Source organism: Sceloporus occidentalis, unplaced genomic scaffold, assembly GCF_023333645.1.
Source record: "Sceloporus occidentalis isolate IW3139 unplaced genomic scaffold, rSceOcc1.0.p SCAF_6, whole genome shotgun sequence".
In the NCBI taxonomy this organism is placed as follows: Eukaryota; Metazoa; Chordata; class Lepidosauria; order Squamata; family Phrynosomatidae; genus Sceloporus; species Sceloporus occidentalis.
In genome coordinates this window covers 83,751,741-83,765,922 of record NW_028316986.1, presented here as the reverse complement: position 1 = coordinate 83,765,922, position 14,182 = coordinate 83,751,741, and the positions used below count along the sequence as shown (strand labels likewise).

At 37.7% G+C, this 14,182-nt stretch overlaps 1 protein-coding gene across 6 annotated transcripts in view; it reads left to right on the top strand.

Annotated features, from left to right (window-relative positions):
- STXBP5 (syntaxin binding protein 5) overlaps positions 1-14,182 on the top strand; it is a 160,273-nt gene that overhangs the window by 85,154 nt on the left and 60,937 nt on the right. For 5 of the 6 annotated variants that reach the window (XM_089530227.1, XM_089530226.1, XM_089530230.1 and 2 more), the window contains 4 exons: positions 2,483-2,606; positions 7,881-7,959; positions 10,640-10,794; positions 13,821-13,893. In XM_089530227.1, the coding sequence (XP_089386353.1) occupies positions 2,483-2,606; positions 7,881-7,959; positions 10,640-10,794; positions 13,821-13,893 (431 nt within the window). The remainder of the gene's footprint in view (positions 1-2,482; positions 2,607-7,880; positions 7,960-10,639; positions 10,795-13,820; positions 13,894-14,182) is intronic. The other variant, XM_089530231.1, reaches the window with a different exon arrangement.

Genomic DNA, 14,182 nt, shown 5'->3' with positions numbered 1-14,182 from the left:
TCCTGGCCGCACAGAAACCGTCAACCCAGAGGTCCTATGCGGCTAAATGGAACAGATTCCTGCAGTTCCTTACCGAGAAGGAACTTACTCCGGACCAAGTCACGACACCGGTGGTGCTGGAGTTCCTGAGGGCGCTGATGGATGTGGGATTATGTCTCACATCCATCAAGTGCTACCTTTCTGCTATTTGCTCTCACTTTCAGTTTGGGGGCAAACCTTTTTTTAGGGACCCTTTGGTGAAATCCTTCCTTAAGGGCTGTGCTAACCTACATCCTCCGGCTATGGCACCGACTCCGGCATGGAGCCTGGACTCTGTGCTGGCTGCCTTGCAAGACAAACCTTTCGAACCGATGGCCACTACTGACTTAGGACTTTTGACTTGGAAGACTGTCTTCTTGGTGGCCATCACTTCGGCCCGCCGTGCGGGCGAACTTTGTGCACTACGGAGGGACCAACCTTTCCTTAGGTTCCATAGGGATAAGGTGGTCCTTCGTACCGATATCACCTTCCTTCTGAAAGTAGTCTCGACTTTCCACATGTACCAGGACATTGTTCTACCCCCCCTGGCCCCGGACCCAACCACCGAGACCGAGCGGACTCTCCATTCCCTCGATGTTAGGAGGGCTCTTGCCTTCTAGCTGGACAGAACTGCAGCCTCTAGTCGGTCTGATAGGTTGTTCCAATGTTATTCGGAACCGAAAAAAGGGTTGCCTGTTTCCCCTCAGAGGTTGTCCAAATGGGTGGCGGCCACTATCCACCTCTGTTATCCTATCCTGCAAGGGGGGGGGGGAATACTGAGCATTGCTGGAGAACACACACTAGGAGGAGTTGGGATATATCAGTTGATGTTTTCTCTCTGCAAGGCAGACCCTAATAGATTCAAGACACTCTTTTACAGTTAGTAAAAGGTTAGTAAAAGGAGAGAATCAAAATTTAAACCCACAGAAATTACTTTATTTTCATAAACTTTAGCCCAACTGGCATAATAAACATCAGATAGTAGGAACCATAAAAGACTGGATCTATTAGGCCTGAAATGTATCTTAAACCAAAACCTATAAGTCATCAACCAGGTTTCAGTTTCAAGAACATTCTATCCCAGTTCTGCATAGAGAGTTAGATGGTGTACACATGGAGGTACAGATAATAGTTTCCTGAAAAAAACGTGTCTGCAAATGTTCAATCTTGTTATTAAAGGCTGGAATCCAGGTGAATATGCTATAAATTTGGCTTTGTAAATTTTTAAGGCCGCTAGGATATCTTGGTTGCCTTTTTATAATAAAAAGATTGTATAATTGCCATACTTACCTGACAGGGGAGACACTATGATCACAGTTAGCTAAGTGTTAAAGCTGCTTTATAGCAGGAAAATGCTAAATTCTTCATTAAATGCACATTGATTAGGTCTGATTCTGTCACACACCCACACACCACATCTCTGGATTCCTGGAAATCCTCAGATTTCTGGTAAGCACACTGGGCTGCGAGGGTGGGGGAGGAGAGGGAAAGGTCCTGTTTGCACCATCAGACATCTGCTGGCACCATGTTGGATTTAGTGCTGGTTATTTTAATCAGTTGGGACATGACAGATCATTGCATAATACTGTTCTATGATGTCTCAGGCTTTAAAAATCAATAATTAGAAAAGATTTTGGAGCCTAGCACTTCTCATCAAAGGTAGCCTTCATATAATGATCATGATAAATGTGTCTTAAAATTTAATGCATTCACTAAAAAGAACGTAGGGTAGAATACATTGTTGTAAAAGCAGCAGAGCATTCCAGACCAGGTTGTTACAAGCATATGTGCATTTTTCACCAGTATTGTAACTACATATTTCACTGTAAAACTGAAATTGCAAGTTTGATTTAAGCAAGAAAATCAGATGCAGGAAAGTGCACCAATCAAACTGATGCATGTACCTTAAGCAGTTGAAAAAAATTCCCCTCAGTTTTACTAGCAAACTATATTTGCATTAGGTTTATAGCAAAATTTTAAAGAGTTATCTGAAGTGATATCAAATAATATTACAAATATAATACAGTTCATTGTTTTTTGTGTGTTTTTTGAGCTATGTGGCCATGTTCTAGAAGAGTTTCCTCCTGACATTTCACCAGCATCTTCTCTGAAGATGCCAGCCACAGATGCTGGTGAAATGTCAGGAGGAAACTCTTCTAGAACATGGCCACATAGCCCGAAAAACCCACAAAAAACTATGGATGCCGGCTATGAAAGCCTTTGACTTTACATAATACAGTTAATTATTGGAGAAAACTATTACCAGAATTTGTTTAGAGTTTTGCATTAAAATAGTATTTTGTGCAGGTCATATGAATGATATTGGAGTATTTAGCTAATATATTTAACCTTAATAGATTATGTTTAATTGTTTTCTATGAGATATTTTCATATATATTTTTTTACAAGTAGCTACATTTCTGACCAGTATTTCAGTATATCCCAATTTTCTCCTTTTGCTCAGGCAATCCATTCTGTAGCTTGGCATCATGAAGGAAAGCAGTTTATTTGTAGCCATTCAGATGGCACCTTGACTATATGGAATGTAAGGAATCCTACCAAGCCATTGCAGACAATCACACCACATGGTAAGCTCAGATATATGTATGTTGTATTTGATACTGACTACATAAGCCCTAGGCTCATTTCACATGTGAGTAAATTCCATTAAACTGTATTTAAGCCACCTAAGCTGATTATCTAATAAAATATACTTCATCTGGCAATTGCCTATTATTATTTTTTTACCTTTTCCACTCCATTCTTGAAGCGCATCAAGCTAAAGTAATGGAAATCTATCATGCTCTTCCAACTCTGCTTGCATCTGCTCTCTCTGTTGGTTGTGCCAGCTGCCAAAGATTTGACTTTGTACTTCTGTTGGTTTGTGGAGAGTTCTACCTTTAATATTTCAGGTGGTATTGCAGAAGAAAATTTGTATGGGGTGCCTCTTGTGGTTCAAGACAAAAACTAATAGATCATGCCTGTTTGTTTGTTTGTTTGTTTGTTTGTTTGTTTAAATATTTAAATTCTGCCCTTTATTTGCAATTCTCAAGGCATCTTACAATAAAATCAACAGTTTGACTAAAAACTAAAAAAAATAGACAAGTTAAAGCCCTGGTGGCGCAGTGGTTAAATGCCTGTACTGCAGCCATTCACTCAAAACTACAAGGTTGCAAGTTCAAGACCAGCAAAAGGGCCCAAGCTCGACTCAGGCTTGCATCCTTCTGAGGTCGCTAAAATGAGTACCCAGACTGTTGGGGGCAAATTAGCTTACTTGCTAATTAGCTTACTTGCTGTTCACCGCTATCATCTTTGGAATAGCGGTATATAAATAAAAACAAACAAACAAACAAAAACAAAGCAAGCCAGTTTTAAACCTGTTAAAATTGTTTAAAACAATTTAAAACATTGCACATTTGAAGATTTATATAAAAATCAAGCCCCAAAGGTAAAGGTAAAAGGCTATGTTTTTACATGATGCTGGAATGACACTAGTAATGACATCAAACAGGCCTCATAAGGGGTAGAATGTTCCCAACCAGAGCACTACAGCAAAGCCTTCCTGTATGCTTCCACAGTGTGTTTATCACCCTGAGCTAAAGGGACAGAAAACATATCCAGGGGTAGCTGTCCCGACCAAGTACAATAATATCCAAAATCTACAAAACAATGGTACCTTTTTTAGGCCAAACAAAATGCACAAAATACATGTTGCAAAGTTTCAAAGCTCTGCTGGCTTTTTCATCAGGCAAATCTTTTAAAAAACATACAGGAGAAAATTTAAAAACATGTGACAGTGTTAAAGTCACAGACTTACATTCTGTAAAGATGCTGCTGTTGTTCACAGTTAAGATGGTATGGAGGCATATTCCTGTAGGCAGGCTATTCCTCTTTGTGGTTATGTAGGCCATGTGTCCCAAAAGCTGGCACTGCATTTGGAGTGTTTTACTTAAACAGCATCTAAAAGTTTTCCTAATGCAACAGGATGGAGGTGTCTTGGGAAATGCGATGTTCTCTGTCTAACAAAAGGGGCTGCTAGACTCACAAGGGGAGAGACAGCCTGTATATCAAAGGGAGTATCTTTTTTCCTGATGGTAATGGAATTTAAATTTTATTTTCTGGACTTTACCATTCTTTGTCTCCCAGAACCCACATGGCCATAAGGAGAAGCGACCTTTCTACAGGATTATCACTCTGTATCATCTTAACAGTGAACACAGCAACAACAATAACAACATCTTTGCAGAATGTAGGCCTGTAACTCTTAATATCATAACATATATTTTTTAAATTTCTCCTGTAATATTTTTTACACCTTTGCCTGATGAAGAAGCCAGTGGAGCTTCAAAAACGTACAGCATGTATTCTGTGCATTTTGTTTGGCCTAAAAAAGGTACCACTGTTTTGTGAATTTGGTACTAAAGGGAAGTGGGGGAGAGATAGCCTCATAGACCTCAGATAGGCATATATATGGAGGGGCCGTTCATCAAGTATTATTTATTTATTACGTTATGACTGGCAGAGGGTCAAGGGGTAGCATGTTATTCCTTTAACAGAAATGTGATATGTATAAATTAACAGGTAAAGCTGAATCTTATCACTTTCTAGTTGCTGTATATGAAATTTTATTTAAAAGATAACTGCAAGGGAGGAGCCAGATCTTAGCAGCTGTTACAGGAATGTGGAGTAAACTAATCCTTGGAGATGGGAGAGCAGTCCGTTGTAGAAGGAGGGATATAACTACAAGAAGGCAGCAAAATGAAGACATTGCCTCCCCAAATAAAAATTCTACCCCCAACAGATCAACTTACTGTACCTGTATTTCTGGCATTGTGGAATGTGAGACATTGAAAATCTTTCACACCTAGAATGTTTACATTTCCAGTCTTTGCCTTTCTTTTTATTGATTTATTTACAGTATTTATACCCCGCTCTTCAGCCCTAAAGAATCTCTGAGTGACTTACAAATTCAGACGGTTCTCTGACCTCAGGCTTACAATCTAAAAAGACATGACACAAAAGGAGAAGGGAATGGTGGTGGGGAAGGGGATCAAGTCCAGTGTTTCTACTCTCCCTCTAAGACCTGGACCATGGCAGATGGACTGGAGGGAGGGCCCTTCTTGCTCTGGCTAGCCCTGATGGAGTTCGGCCTGCCTTTTCATTCCCTCCCAGTCCAGCTGATGTCAGATGATGTCAAATGGCATGGAGGAAGGGCTCTTCTTCTTCAGGCTAGCCCTGAATGGAATTGGGCCTGCGTTTTCACTCCCTCCCAGGCCTTAGTAACTGTGTATTTTTATTTTCTTTGGATAACTAAGTTTTATTTTTCTAAATGCTCAGCTGAAGTTTTAAGTTAGCACAATGCTAGAAATTTGGGGAACTGAAGGAAAAATTCATTTATGAAAGCAGAATTCTTGTGGGAGGGAATGCCCTCATTTTGACCCTCCCATAATTATATTCTATATAACATTATACACATTAATGAATGTAATTGCAGGCATTATAGTGTGTTTAATGTAAAATCGGAAAGGAAAATCTAAGGTTCCACTTCTGCACCTATTGAAATTGTTGCAGTCATGGAGATATGGTTACATGGTGATTATAATTCTGTATTATATTAACTTTCTATATCCAACAAAAATGTTTTGGTTTGTATGTTGTTTACTGCCATCACTATAAACAAGACACTTCCAAATCATCCTTTCAACAACACCTTTTCTCGGGTCTTGCAAGACTTAAGAGTTGTGGCTTCCTTGGTTGAGTCTTCCTCTTTCTCTACTGCCTTCTACCTTACCAAGCATTGTGTTTTCTAGTGAGTCATGTCTTCTCATTATATGGAGAATATATAGACAAAGAAGCCTTGGTGGTGCAGCGGTTAAATACCGGTACTGCAGCCACTTACTTGCACTTACAAGGTTACAAGTTCTATTTCAGCTAAAGGCTCCAGGGTCGATTCAGCCTGGCATCCTTCTAAGGTTGCTAAAATGAGTACTCAGCTTGTTGGAAGCAAATAGCTTACACATTGTAAACCACTTAGCGGCTGCTTACGTTCATTGATAAGGGGTACTTGTTATTGCTATATGGCCAAAGTACAACCATCTCAATGTAGTTATCTTGGCTTCTAGGGAGTGCTTTATTTGCTCTAGAAAATTTCTTTGTCTTTTTGCAGTCCATAGCATCCATAGAAATCTTCTCCAACACCACATTTCAAATGAGTTGATTCCCCCCCCATCAGCTCTCAGACATAGAAATAGAAAAGATGATGGCATAGACAATCCTAACTTTAGTATTCAATTAAACATCTTTATACTTTGGGATCTTGCTTAGTTCCTTCATAGCCACCCTTCCAAGTCCCAGTTTTCTTCCATTTTCTTGACTGCAGATGCCATTTTGATTAATGACTGAGCCAAGGTATGGAAAATCTTGAACTTTTCAGTGTCTTCACCATCTACTTTAAAGTGTTGTAAATAACCTCTGGTTGTTATTTTAGTTTTCTTAATGCTCAACTGAAACCTGCTTTGCAGTTTCTTCCTTGACATTTTTCAGTAATCGTTCCACGTCTTTGCTATTTTCTGCTAGTGTGGTGTCATCTGCACATATTGAATTATTGATGTTCATTCCTCCAATTTTCATGCCTCATTCCTCCGAGTCTAATCCTGCTTTACGTATGGTATGTTCAGTGTATAAGTTAAACAAGGTGATAAAATGTCATCTTGTCCAACCCACTAGCCAATTAGAAACCATCCTATTTCTCCAGAGTTCACATTACACATCAGAACAATCATTGCTTTGGTGTGTGAACAAGTCCCTCCTGGATTCCAGCATAGAATCATTCAGTTTCTTTTACCCCTGCCTCTGTGGTTGGAACATAAACTTGGATTATCGTTATATTGATGGGCTTTCCCTGAAGTATTATTACTACTTCATCAGTCTTTGTATTATATCCCTTAACTCTTTTTGCTGCATCTCTCCTCACTGTTAATGCCATCCCATTTTCTTAGGTTTTCATTTCCTAAGTAAAACTCCTTTGTAATTATATGACTCATAATGTCCCATTTCTGTCCACTTTAGCTCGCTCACCCCAAGTATTGAAAAGTGTGTATGTTCTATTGCTTTACAATGTCTAGCTTCCCTGATTCATGCTTCTCACATTCCATGTTCCTCTAACATGTGTTGTGCAGTTTTGGACTTTCTTTTCACCTCTCAGCCTGTCAGCATCTGAATGTATTTGGCTTGGGTCGAGTTGCCCAGCCACTCGTAGTTATCCTCTGCTCTACCCCGATCATCTGTTGAATGCCATCTGACTTGGGAGTTCTTCTGGCACTATCTCTTGTTTCATTTGGGATTGTCTCATGACAGAATTTTCATGACAAAAGACATTTAAAAGGCTTTTACCATGTCTTCTTCTACTTAGAACTAATAAATGTTAGCTATGATGCCACTATGAGAGATATTCCATCATTGTCACCCCCACTACTGCTGCTGCCCAGTAGCTGTTTGGCACATTTAGTATGGTTCCTTAGCAAAACTCTGTCTGACATGGGAGACCCAGTAAGTAGCACTGCTGCCATCAGCATAGCCTCTTGCCTCACAGGAGCATGCAGCTCCACCATCATGGAAAGATAGTGCCATTGTTTGTGAACAGAGGAGTATGGAAGGTTATTTTAGATTTTCAAATACTCATGGCTTATAAAAGATATAACTAAATTATTTCATTAAACCTGAGAGGTTTTTCATAATGCATGGCAATCATTAGTATAATGTAATCTTTTGAACATAAGGAAGTATTCTTAAACTGTGGGTTGTAAGGTTTTTATATATTTAAAAATATTTTTAAATGTAAATAAGAAAATATTTTGTTTTAGGAAAGCAGGTAAAAGATGGAAAGAAGCCAGAGCCCTGTAAACCTATTCTTAAAGTGGAATACAAAACTACCAGAGCTGGGTAAGAATTGAGAAACAATTCTTTGCTTCTGTTTTGGGGTATTTGTAGTGAATGAGTACAAGCAGTGTGACCCAGACTTCCCAAGAGTACAGTTCTACTTACAAGACACTTCACTGAAAGAGGGAGGAGAGACAATATTCTTATACAGTCAGCCCTTCTTATACACAGATTTTTTATATATGGATTCAAGCATCCACGGTTTGAAAATGTTAAAAAAATATATAAATTTCAAATATCAAACCTTGATTTTCTAATTTTTATAAGGGACACCATTTTGCTATGTCATTATGTTTAATGAGACTTGAGCATCCACGAATTTTGTTATCCACAGGGGATCTTGGAACCAAACCCCAGCGTATATTTTGTCTTTCTCTCAAGCCCCTTCTTTACTTGTGATACTGCCTGAAGGGCTCCCGTTTCTACAGAGGAGCTTTTGAAGGACTGGTGATGAAGGAAGGAATTAGCATAACCCCTCTCTTTTCCTTCTAGCAACTCTGCTATTCATGGATTGGCATCTCCAGATCCAACCCACGTTTTGCAAAGAGAAAGCATCTGAAATAGCTATTGAAATCGGATTTTTAAAGTGTTAAAGCAACACTATACATTCACCAGTCCTTCAGTTCTGCAAAGGCAGAAGTCTCTTCTGATTTGCTGCCTAATGTTTTAAGCATGCAAATAGTGAATGCAAATAGATTCTCAGGGTTTTAGACAAATAATACAACCTTAATCAAAAGGATAGCAAACCATAAGAGACTATTCTATTAATTGAAGGTTCCTTGTAGTAATCAAAATTACATAGATGGATTTATGTTGAGCCAAACCCATCCTTCTGCAGAGAGCAAAGTTCTCTTTGTTCACTTTCAGAACTGGGCAGATACTGTATAGGGAATATGTAGCCTTCCAGGTCGTGATGGATTACAGCGTCATCAGTTTGGGAAGCAGAGATGGCAAGAGATTATAGGAGTTGCATGCAACCCTACACTAAAAGGTGGTGATTGGATAGGGTGGTAATTTCCTCCTCCCCCCGCCCCTATTACTTAGTTGCTCCCCTTCAAGCAAGCAGTACCAATTCTCAAACATTTTAAAGAGGCCTCAGCCATCAAAGCAGCTTTTCAGGGATACAGTATATGCCTGTTACACAGTTTTACAGTAAGCAGCAGTCACCAGAAAATGCTGTCCTGCCCCCTTACTCCTGTACAAACAGAGCTCCAGTGGGCACAAGTCCAGATTCAGTGCACAGGAACTACAAACTAAGATGTTTTACATACATTAAAAGTATATTAATAAATTGAAATAAATGTTTACCTGTCATTGCTACACTTCTGTCCACATAATGACAGTGTAATAGATTTATCTCAACATTCCAGTGTTTTGTAATGAATAATTTGAACATTTAATAGCATGAGTATAAGTGTTTTGATATTATCTGGAACACAATTTTTCTTTAAGAGCCATGAAGAGGATGGAAAGAATAAAGTAAGCAGACTTTTATGCTCTGTGCATAAGTTTTCTTTTAAGCTCTGAGGCCTTTATGCTCTGTGCTTGAAGGCTGGATAGAAGGTAACAAATCATCAAGTCCTTTACAACCTTCATTAATGCAGCTTGTTCAGGAGATATGCTGAGGAGGTGTTTCTTTTATGATTACAAAATAAAGAATGTTGTAAAAGCCATTCTGTTCATTGGTCACATGTTTCTGTATGAGAGGTCTGTAGGTTGGTCTGGGGCACCTGATGCTGCAGCATTACTGATGTTAAGCAGGAGTAGATAAGCAGCTGTGTCAACAGGACATGAGTAGAACTCTTAAAAGTTGTGATATAATGAATACTTTTTCTAGAAGCTTCAGATTGAAACTCATGGGAGAGGAAACAAATAGTTTTAGTTTCCAAACAGGTGTGTCTATGTTGATTAGTAAATTGTTTCTGTCTCATAGGATTTAATTATTTAATTATCAGGACAGTTCCAAAACAGAAATAATATAATAAAAATCCAATGGAAATGACAATCATCAATAAAACAGTCAAAAAGTAAAATATGTTAAAAATCTGAAAAGGGGTAAGTGCAGGAAGTAGACAGGGTAATAGTTCTCTTTCTTTTCTTTGTACAGTTTGCCTTCAATTAGGTAAGATGAGATCAAGTAATTTTTTGCACATGCTAGAATTTTACCCTTTTCCATTTTAAAAACTTTGATGTTCCTGCTTGGGTACAATAATTTATGGAATGTAAAGGAGAACAAAAACATAGACCAGGTTCCAGCACCACAATGGACACTGCTGTGGTTTCCACAGCTGTCAGATTTGTTCCAAAACTGAGGAATTTTCTAGAGCTTGTTTGGCATATAAATGAATGTTACAGAGGGAAAAAGAAGAAGGTGAGGTCTTGTGGAGGGAGTGGAAGTGTGCTGTGTGACATTATTTGAAACTCAGAGTAGTGATTTTAATAGATTTTTTTCATGTTTATATTTGACATTTCTTTATCCAACCACTTAAATGTTGACCATATCTATCCCGCTAATAGCTTTTTCCATCAATTATGCAGATAAGAAAAATGTGGAATAAATTTGTCAATTATGATACAACAGTCCATTGGGCAAGTTTGTGTTTTCCTACAAATCACAGCAGAATCATAAGTCTTCTAATGCTGCCTTTCATAATCTTACATATATACTTATCTATCTTTCCAGGGAACCTTTTATCATCTTGTCGGGTGGCTTATCATACGATACTGTAGGAAGAAGACCCTGTTTAACAGTTATGCATGGAAAGAGCACTGCTGTTCTAGAAATGGATTATTCAATAGTTGATTTTCTAACCCTTTGTGAAACTCCATATCCTAATGGTAAATTCTTACAGAATTGATCTTAAACCTTTTGCTTCTTTTTTTTATATAGTTGTAGAGACAAATGCAGGTCTGTCCAGTTAAGTGCAGGTGTAGAGCCATGGTGTATAGTAATTTCCTTTCCGTTCCCATCATCAGATTAGTGATGGTCACAAGTAATGTTAAAATTAGGTAAATCATGCTGAGGAATTTCCCAAGAAAACAGTAAATTACAAGAGGAAAATGTACATGGTTTTGTTGCTTTCTCAGTCTCTAGTACCCAGTGCATGTTACATTCAACATTCCTTCATAAATCATTATTATTAAAGTAATTAAAGTTTCTCAGTTTGGAAGATGAGTTATTACAACTGGAGATATTGAAGAGAATGTACATGATGAAAGAGAAGAAGGAAAAAAGAACAGTGTGCAAATGAATGATTAGGTCCACATTGAGTGGGCCATAGTTGCGGAACAATGACATACTTTATAACTAAGCCAGTGTAGGCACTGGTGGCAGAAGGAAAACAAGGTACAGATACAGTGGCTATGAAAAATAAGGCACTGGAGATATATGCTGCTCAGACTTGATAGATTTTGTCTGTATCCCCTTACCACTACTATGCAACACTGGAAAAAATGCAACTGCTAACTTAATGGATCAACAAGATTCCAGCTTTATTTTCACAATAGAACAAATATATTGTGATATTACCTATACCTCTGTTGTAGTATTGTTGTAGAAGATAGCTGTATTGACCTTTTCTCATAAGCTTCTTCAGAGCTTTCTTTATAACCAGACCATAGTAAAGTTGTTACTATATTCTCTTACATATCATTTCTAGTTCAACACTGAAAATTAGATACCAGTACTAGTTTATACTGAAAATTTCTTCAGCTACCATCAGCCCTAGTTGCATGATGAGTTTCAGTTCATCTTGCATGAGATCTTTTGATGTTTCAAGACTCTCCTCCTTCTTGCCTTGTAATAAATTTAGGTCTGTTATATTTTTTATTAAAATATTTATATCCCACTCTGTATGAAAATATTTTGTGGCTTTGTACAATAAAATCAATTTAAACAATTGAAAACAATATTTTAAACAGTAAGATACGATTTAAACTTCCTAAAATAATGTTAAATCATATGATGGCTGAAAACATATAAAGTCAGTTATAAACCATGCAGATATACAAATTGGGAAAAAATTAATAAATCCAAAGCGATGGTTAAACTTGGTGTTGGAAAGAAATGCTAACAACATCAGTGCCGGTTGGTCTTCCAAACGGAGCATATTCCATATCTGGTTTGCCCCAATAGAGAAGAACCTCTCTTGTGTCCTTCCATGGTGTATTGACAGATAATATATTGTTGTGCCATTCTGATTAATATGGTCATTATGCTGGACAGTACATTCTCTCTCTCTCTCTCTCTGGCTGCATCTGCACTGTAGAAATAATGCAGTTTGACACCAGTTTAACTGTCATGGCTCAGTGCTCTGGAATCCTAGGGTTTACAGTTTGTTGTGGCACCAGAGGTCTATATAAGAGAAGGCTAAATATCTCACAGAACTACAAATTTCAGAATTCCATAGCATTGAGCCAAGGTGGGTAAAACTGTTGAAGGATTTAAATAAGACATTTAAAGGATGTTTGTCATGTTGGTGTATGTGTTTTGCTTAACAAATGGGCTAGCACTGCTTTTTACCTGAAGCCCCAAAGAGGAAGGGATGGGGTGAAATAATTCAAGAAGAGGGGATTTACAATTCCAGCATTTTCCCACCCTTTGTATTTTCCCCCTTTTCTTCCATTTCGTAAGCTTCAAAAAAAACTTTTAGTGTAGTGATAGCAGCAGCTTCCCAGAAGATCCTACTGCACTGATAAAGCTACAGCAAATCTGAGATCATTAAAAAAAAACCTGTTTAAAATAGTATAAATGAGGGATTAACGTCAAGTGCAATAGTATCCAAGGCAGCAGAAGATCAAGGACAGAAGTGGAGAAGAAATTTCTTCTGTTCCACTCCATACATGCCAGGACCTATGACTCCTAATGCTGCTGCTTGACAAATAAGTAAATAAGGGAATTTATTTGAAAGAGTTGTGTGGAGGATTTTGAAGACAGAAAAATGGCAGGAATAATTTCCCAGGCCCTTTAATTATATGGGCAAATAATCCAGGTTCTTCTAAGAAGAAAAATAATAATAATCGTACCATTTTGGAGTTAAGATAACCATTTCTAATACCATCCTGTTTGGTCATCAACCTGGTATCCAGAAGAAATGATAGTTGCCAATCTAGAACGTCTTTCTGGGTTTTATCAAATATATTCAATGTGGACATATGTCATTCTGAAGTTGCAACAGCATTGCCCTGAATCCCCTTTGTCTTCATTCTTGATAATAATACACAGACAGACCTAATGTTTGGGGAGTGAAATGGAGGCAGCTGTTATTTGGACTGCAGCAGTCTTCTGCTGGGTCAGATGGGGAAGACTTCACAGCCCTCCCTCCAACATTAAAAGTCGGAGGTGGGGGAACTATTTGTAACATCCAGAGATATAGTTTGATTTCTTTCTTTTTACTGCTCCAATTTAATTTAGTTCTGCAGAAAGAAGAAAACTATCTTGTTGATTGCACTTTCCAAAGTTTATTCCTGCTGGATGCATTAAAGTAATTTGTGACTCTGGCATTTTTTTAAAAAAAAAATTGCTCAGTTGAACTATTTTAAAGATTCTTACTTGGTTTTCATTTATTGTTTTTATTTTCTTCTGGGACCATTGGTTGTAAACTGGTATTAAAAATATAGTGGAAGTGGTATAAAAATGTGAATACAGGAGATGTACAGTGTGTCCTGTCTCCCCAAGTCTTTTCTATCATATTCATAGCAGACAAGCCTGAAATACTTTCTTGCCTCTCCAGTTTTTATATTACTTTTTTATGATAGTATGTTGTATCAAACCTCATAAACTTAAATCATTCGTGGAAAAATGTTTAGCAAAAGAAAAATAACTGATCACACTTTTTGGATGTATTATTGTTTTTTTCATTCAGATTTTCAAGAGCCATATGCTGTGGTTGTTCTTCTAGAAAAAGATTTAGTACTTATTGATCTTGCACAAAATGGGTAAGAATTTAAGATAATACAATTATATGGAAATATCTCTTATTTTTGTTTGGGTTTTTGTTTTGTTTTGCATGCTGTTAAATAAGCTGTTAGCAAATGAGCCTGTTTGCTTAGTTGTGTTAACCTGTGATTTCTCTATTTTGGTTATATTTATATGAACATATGAATCTAGTCCCATTGAAAGGAATTTTGAAGGAACTGTTACGAAGAGCCTCGGATAACATTTTGGCTCCTGATTTGGAATAGAGAACCAAAGATAACTCACAATGAATTATAAAGTAGTCTAGCT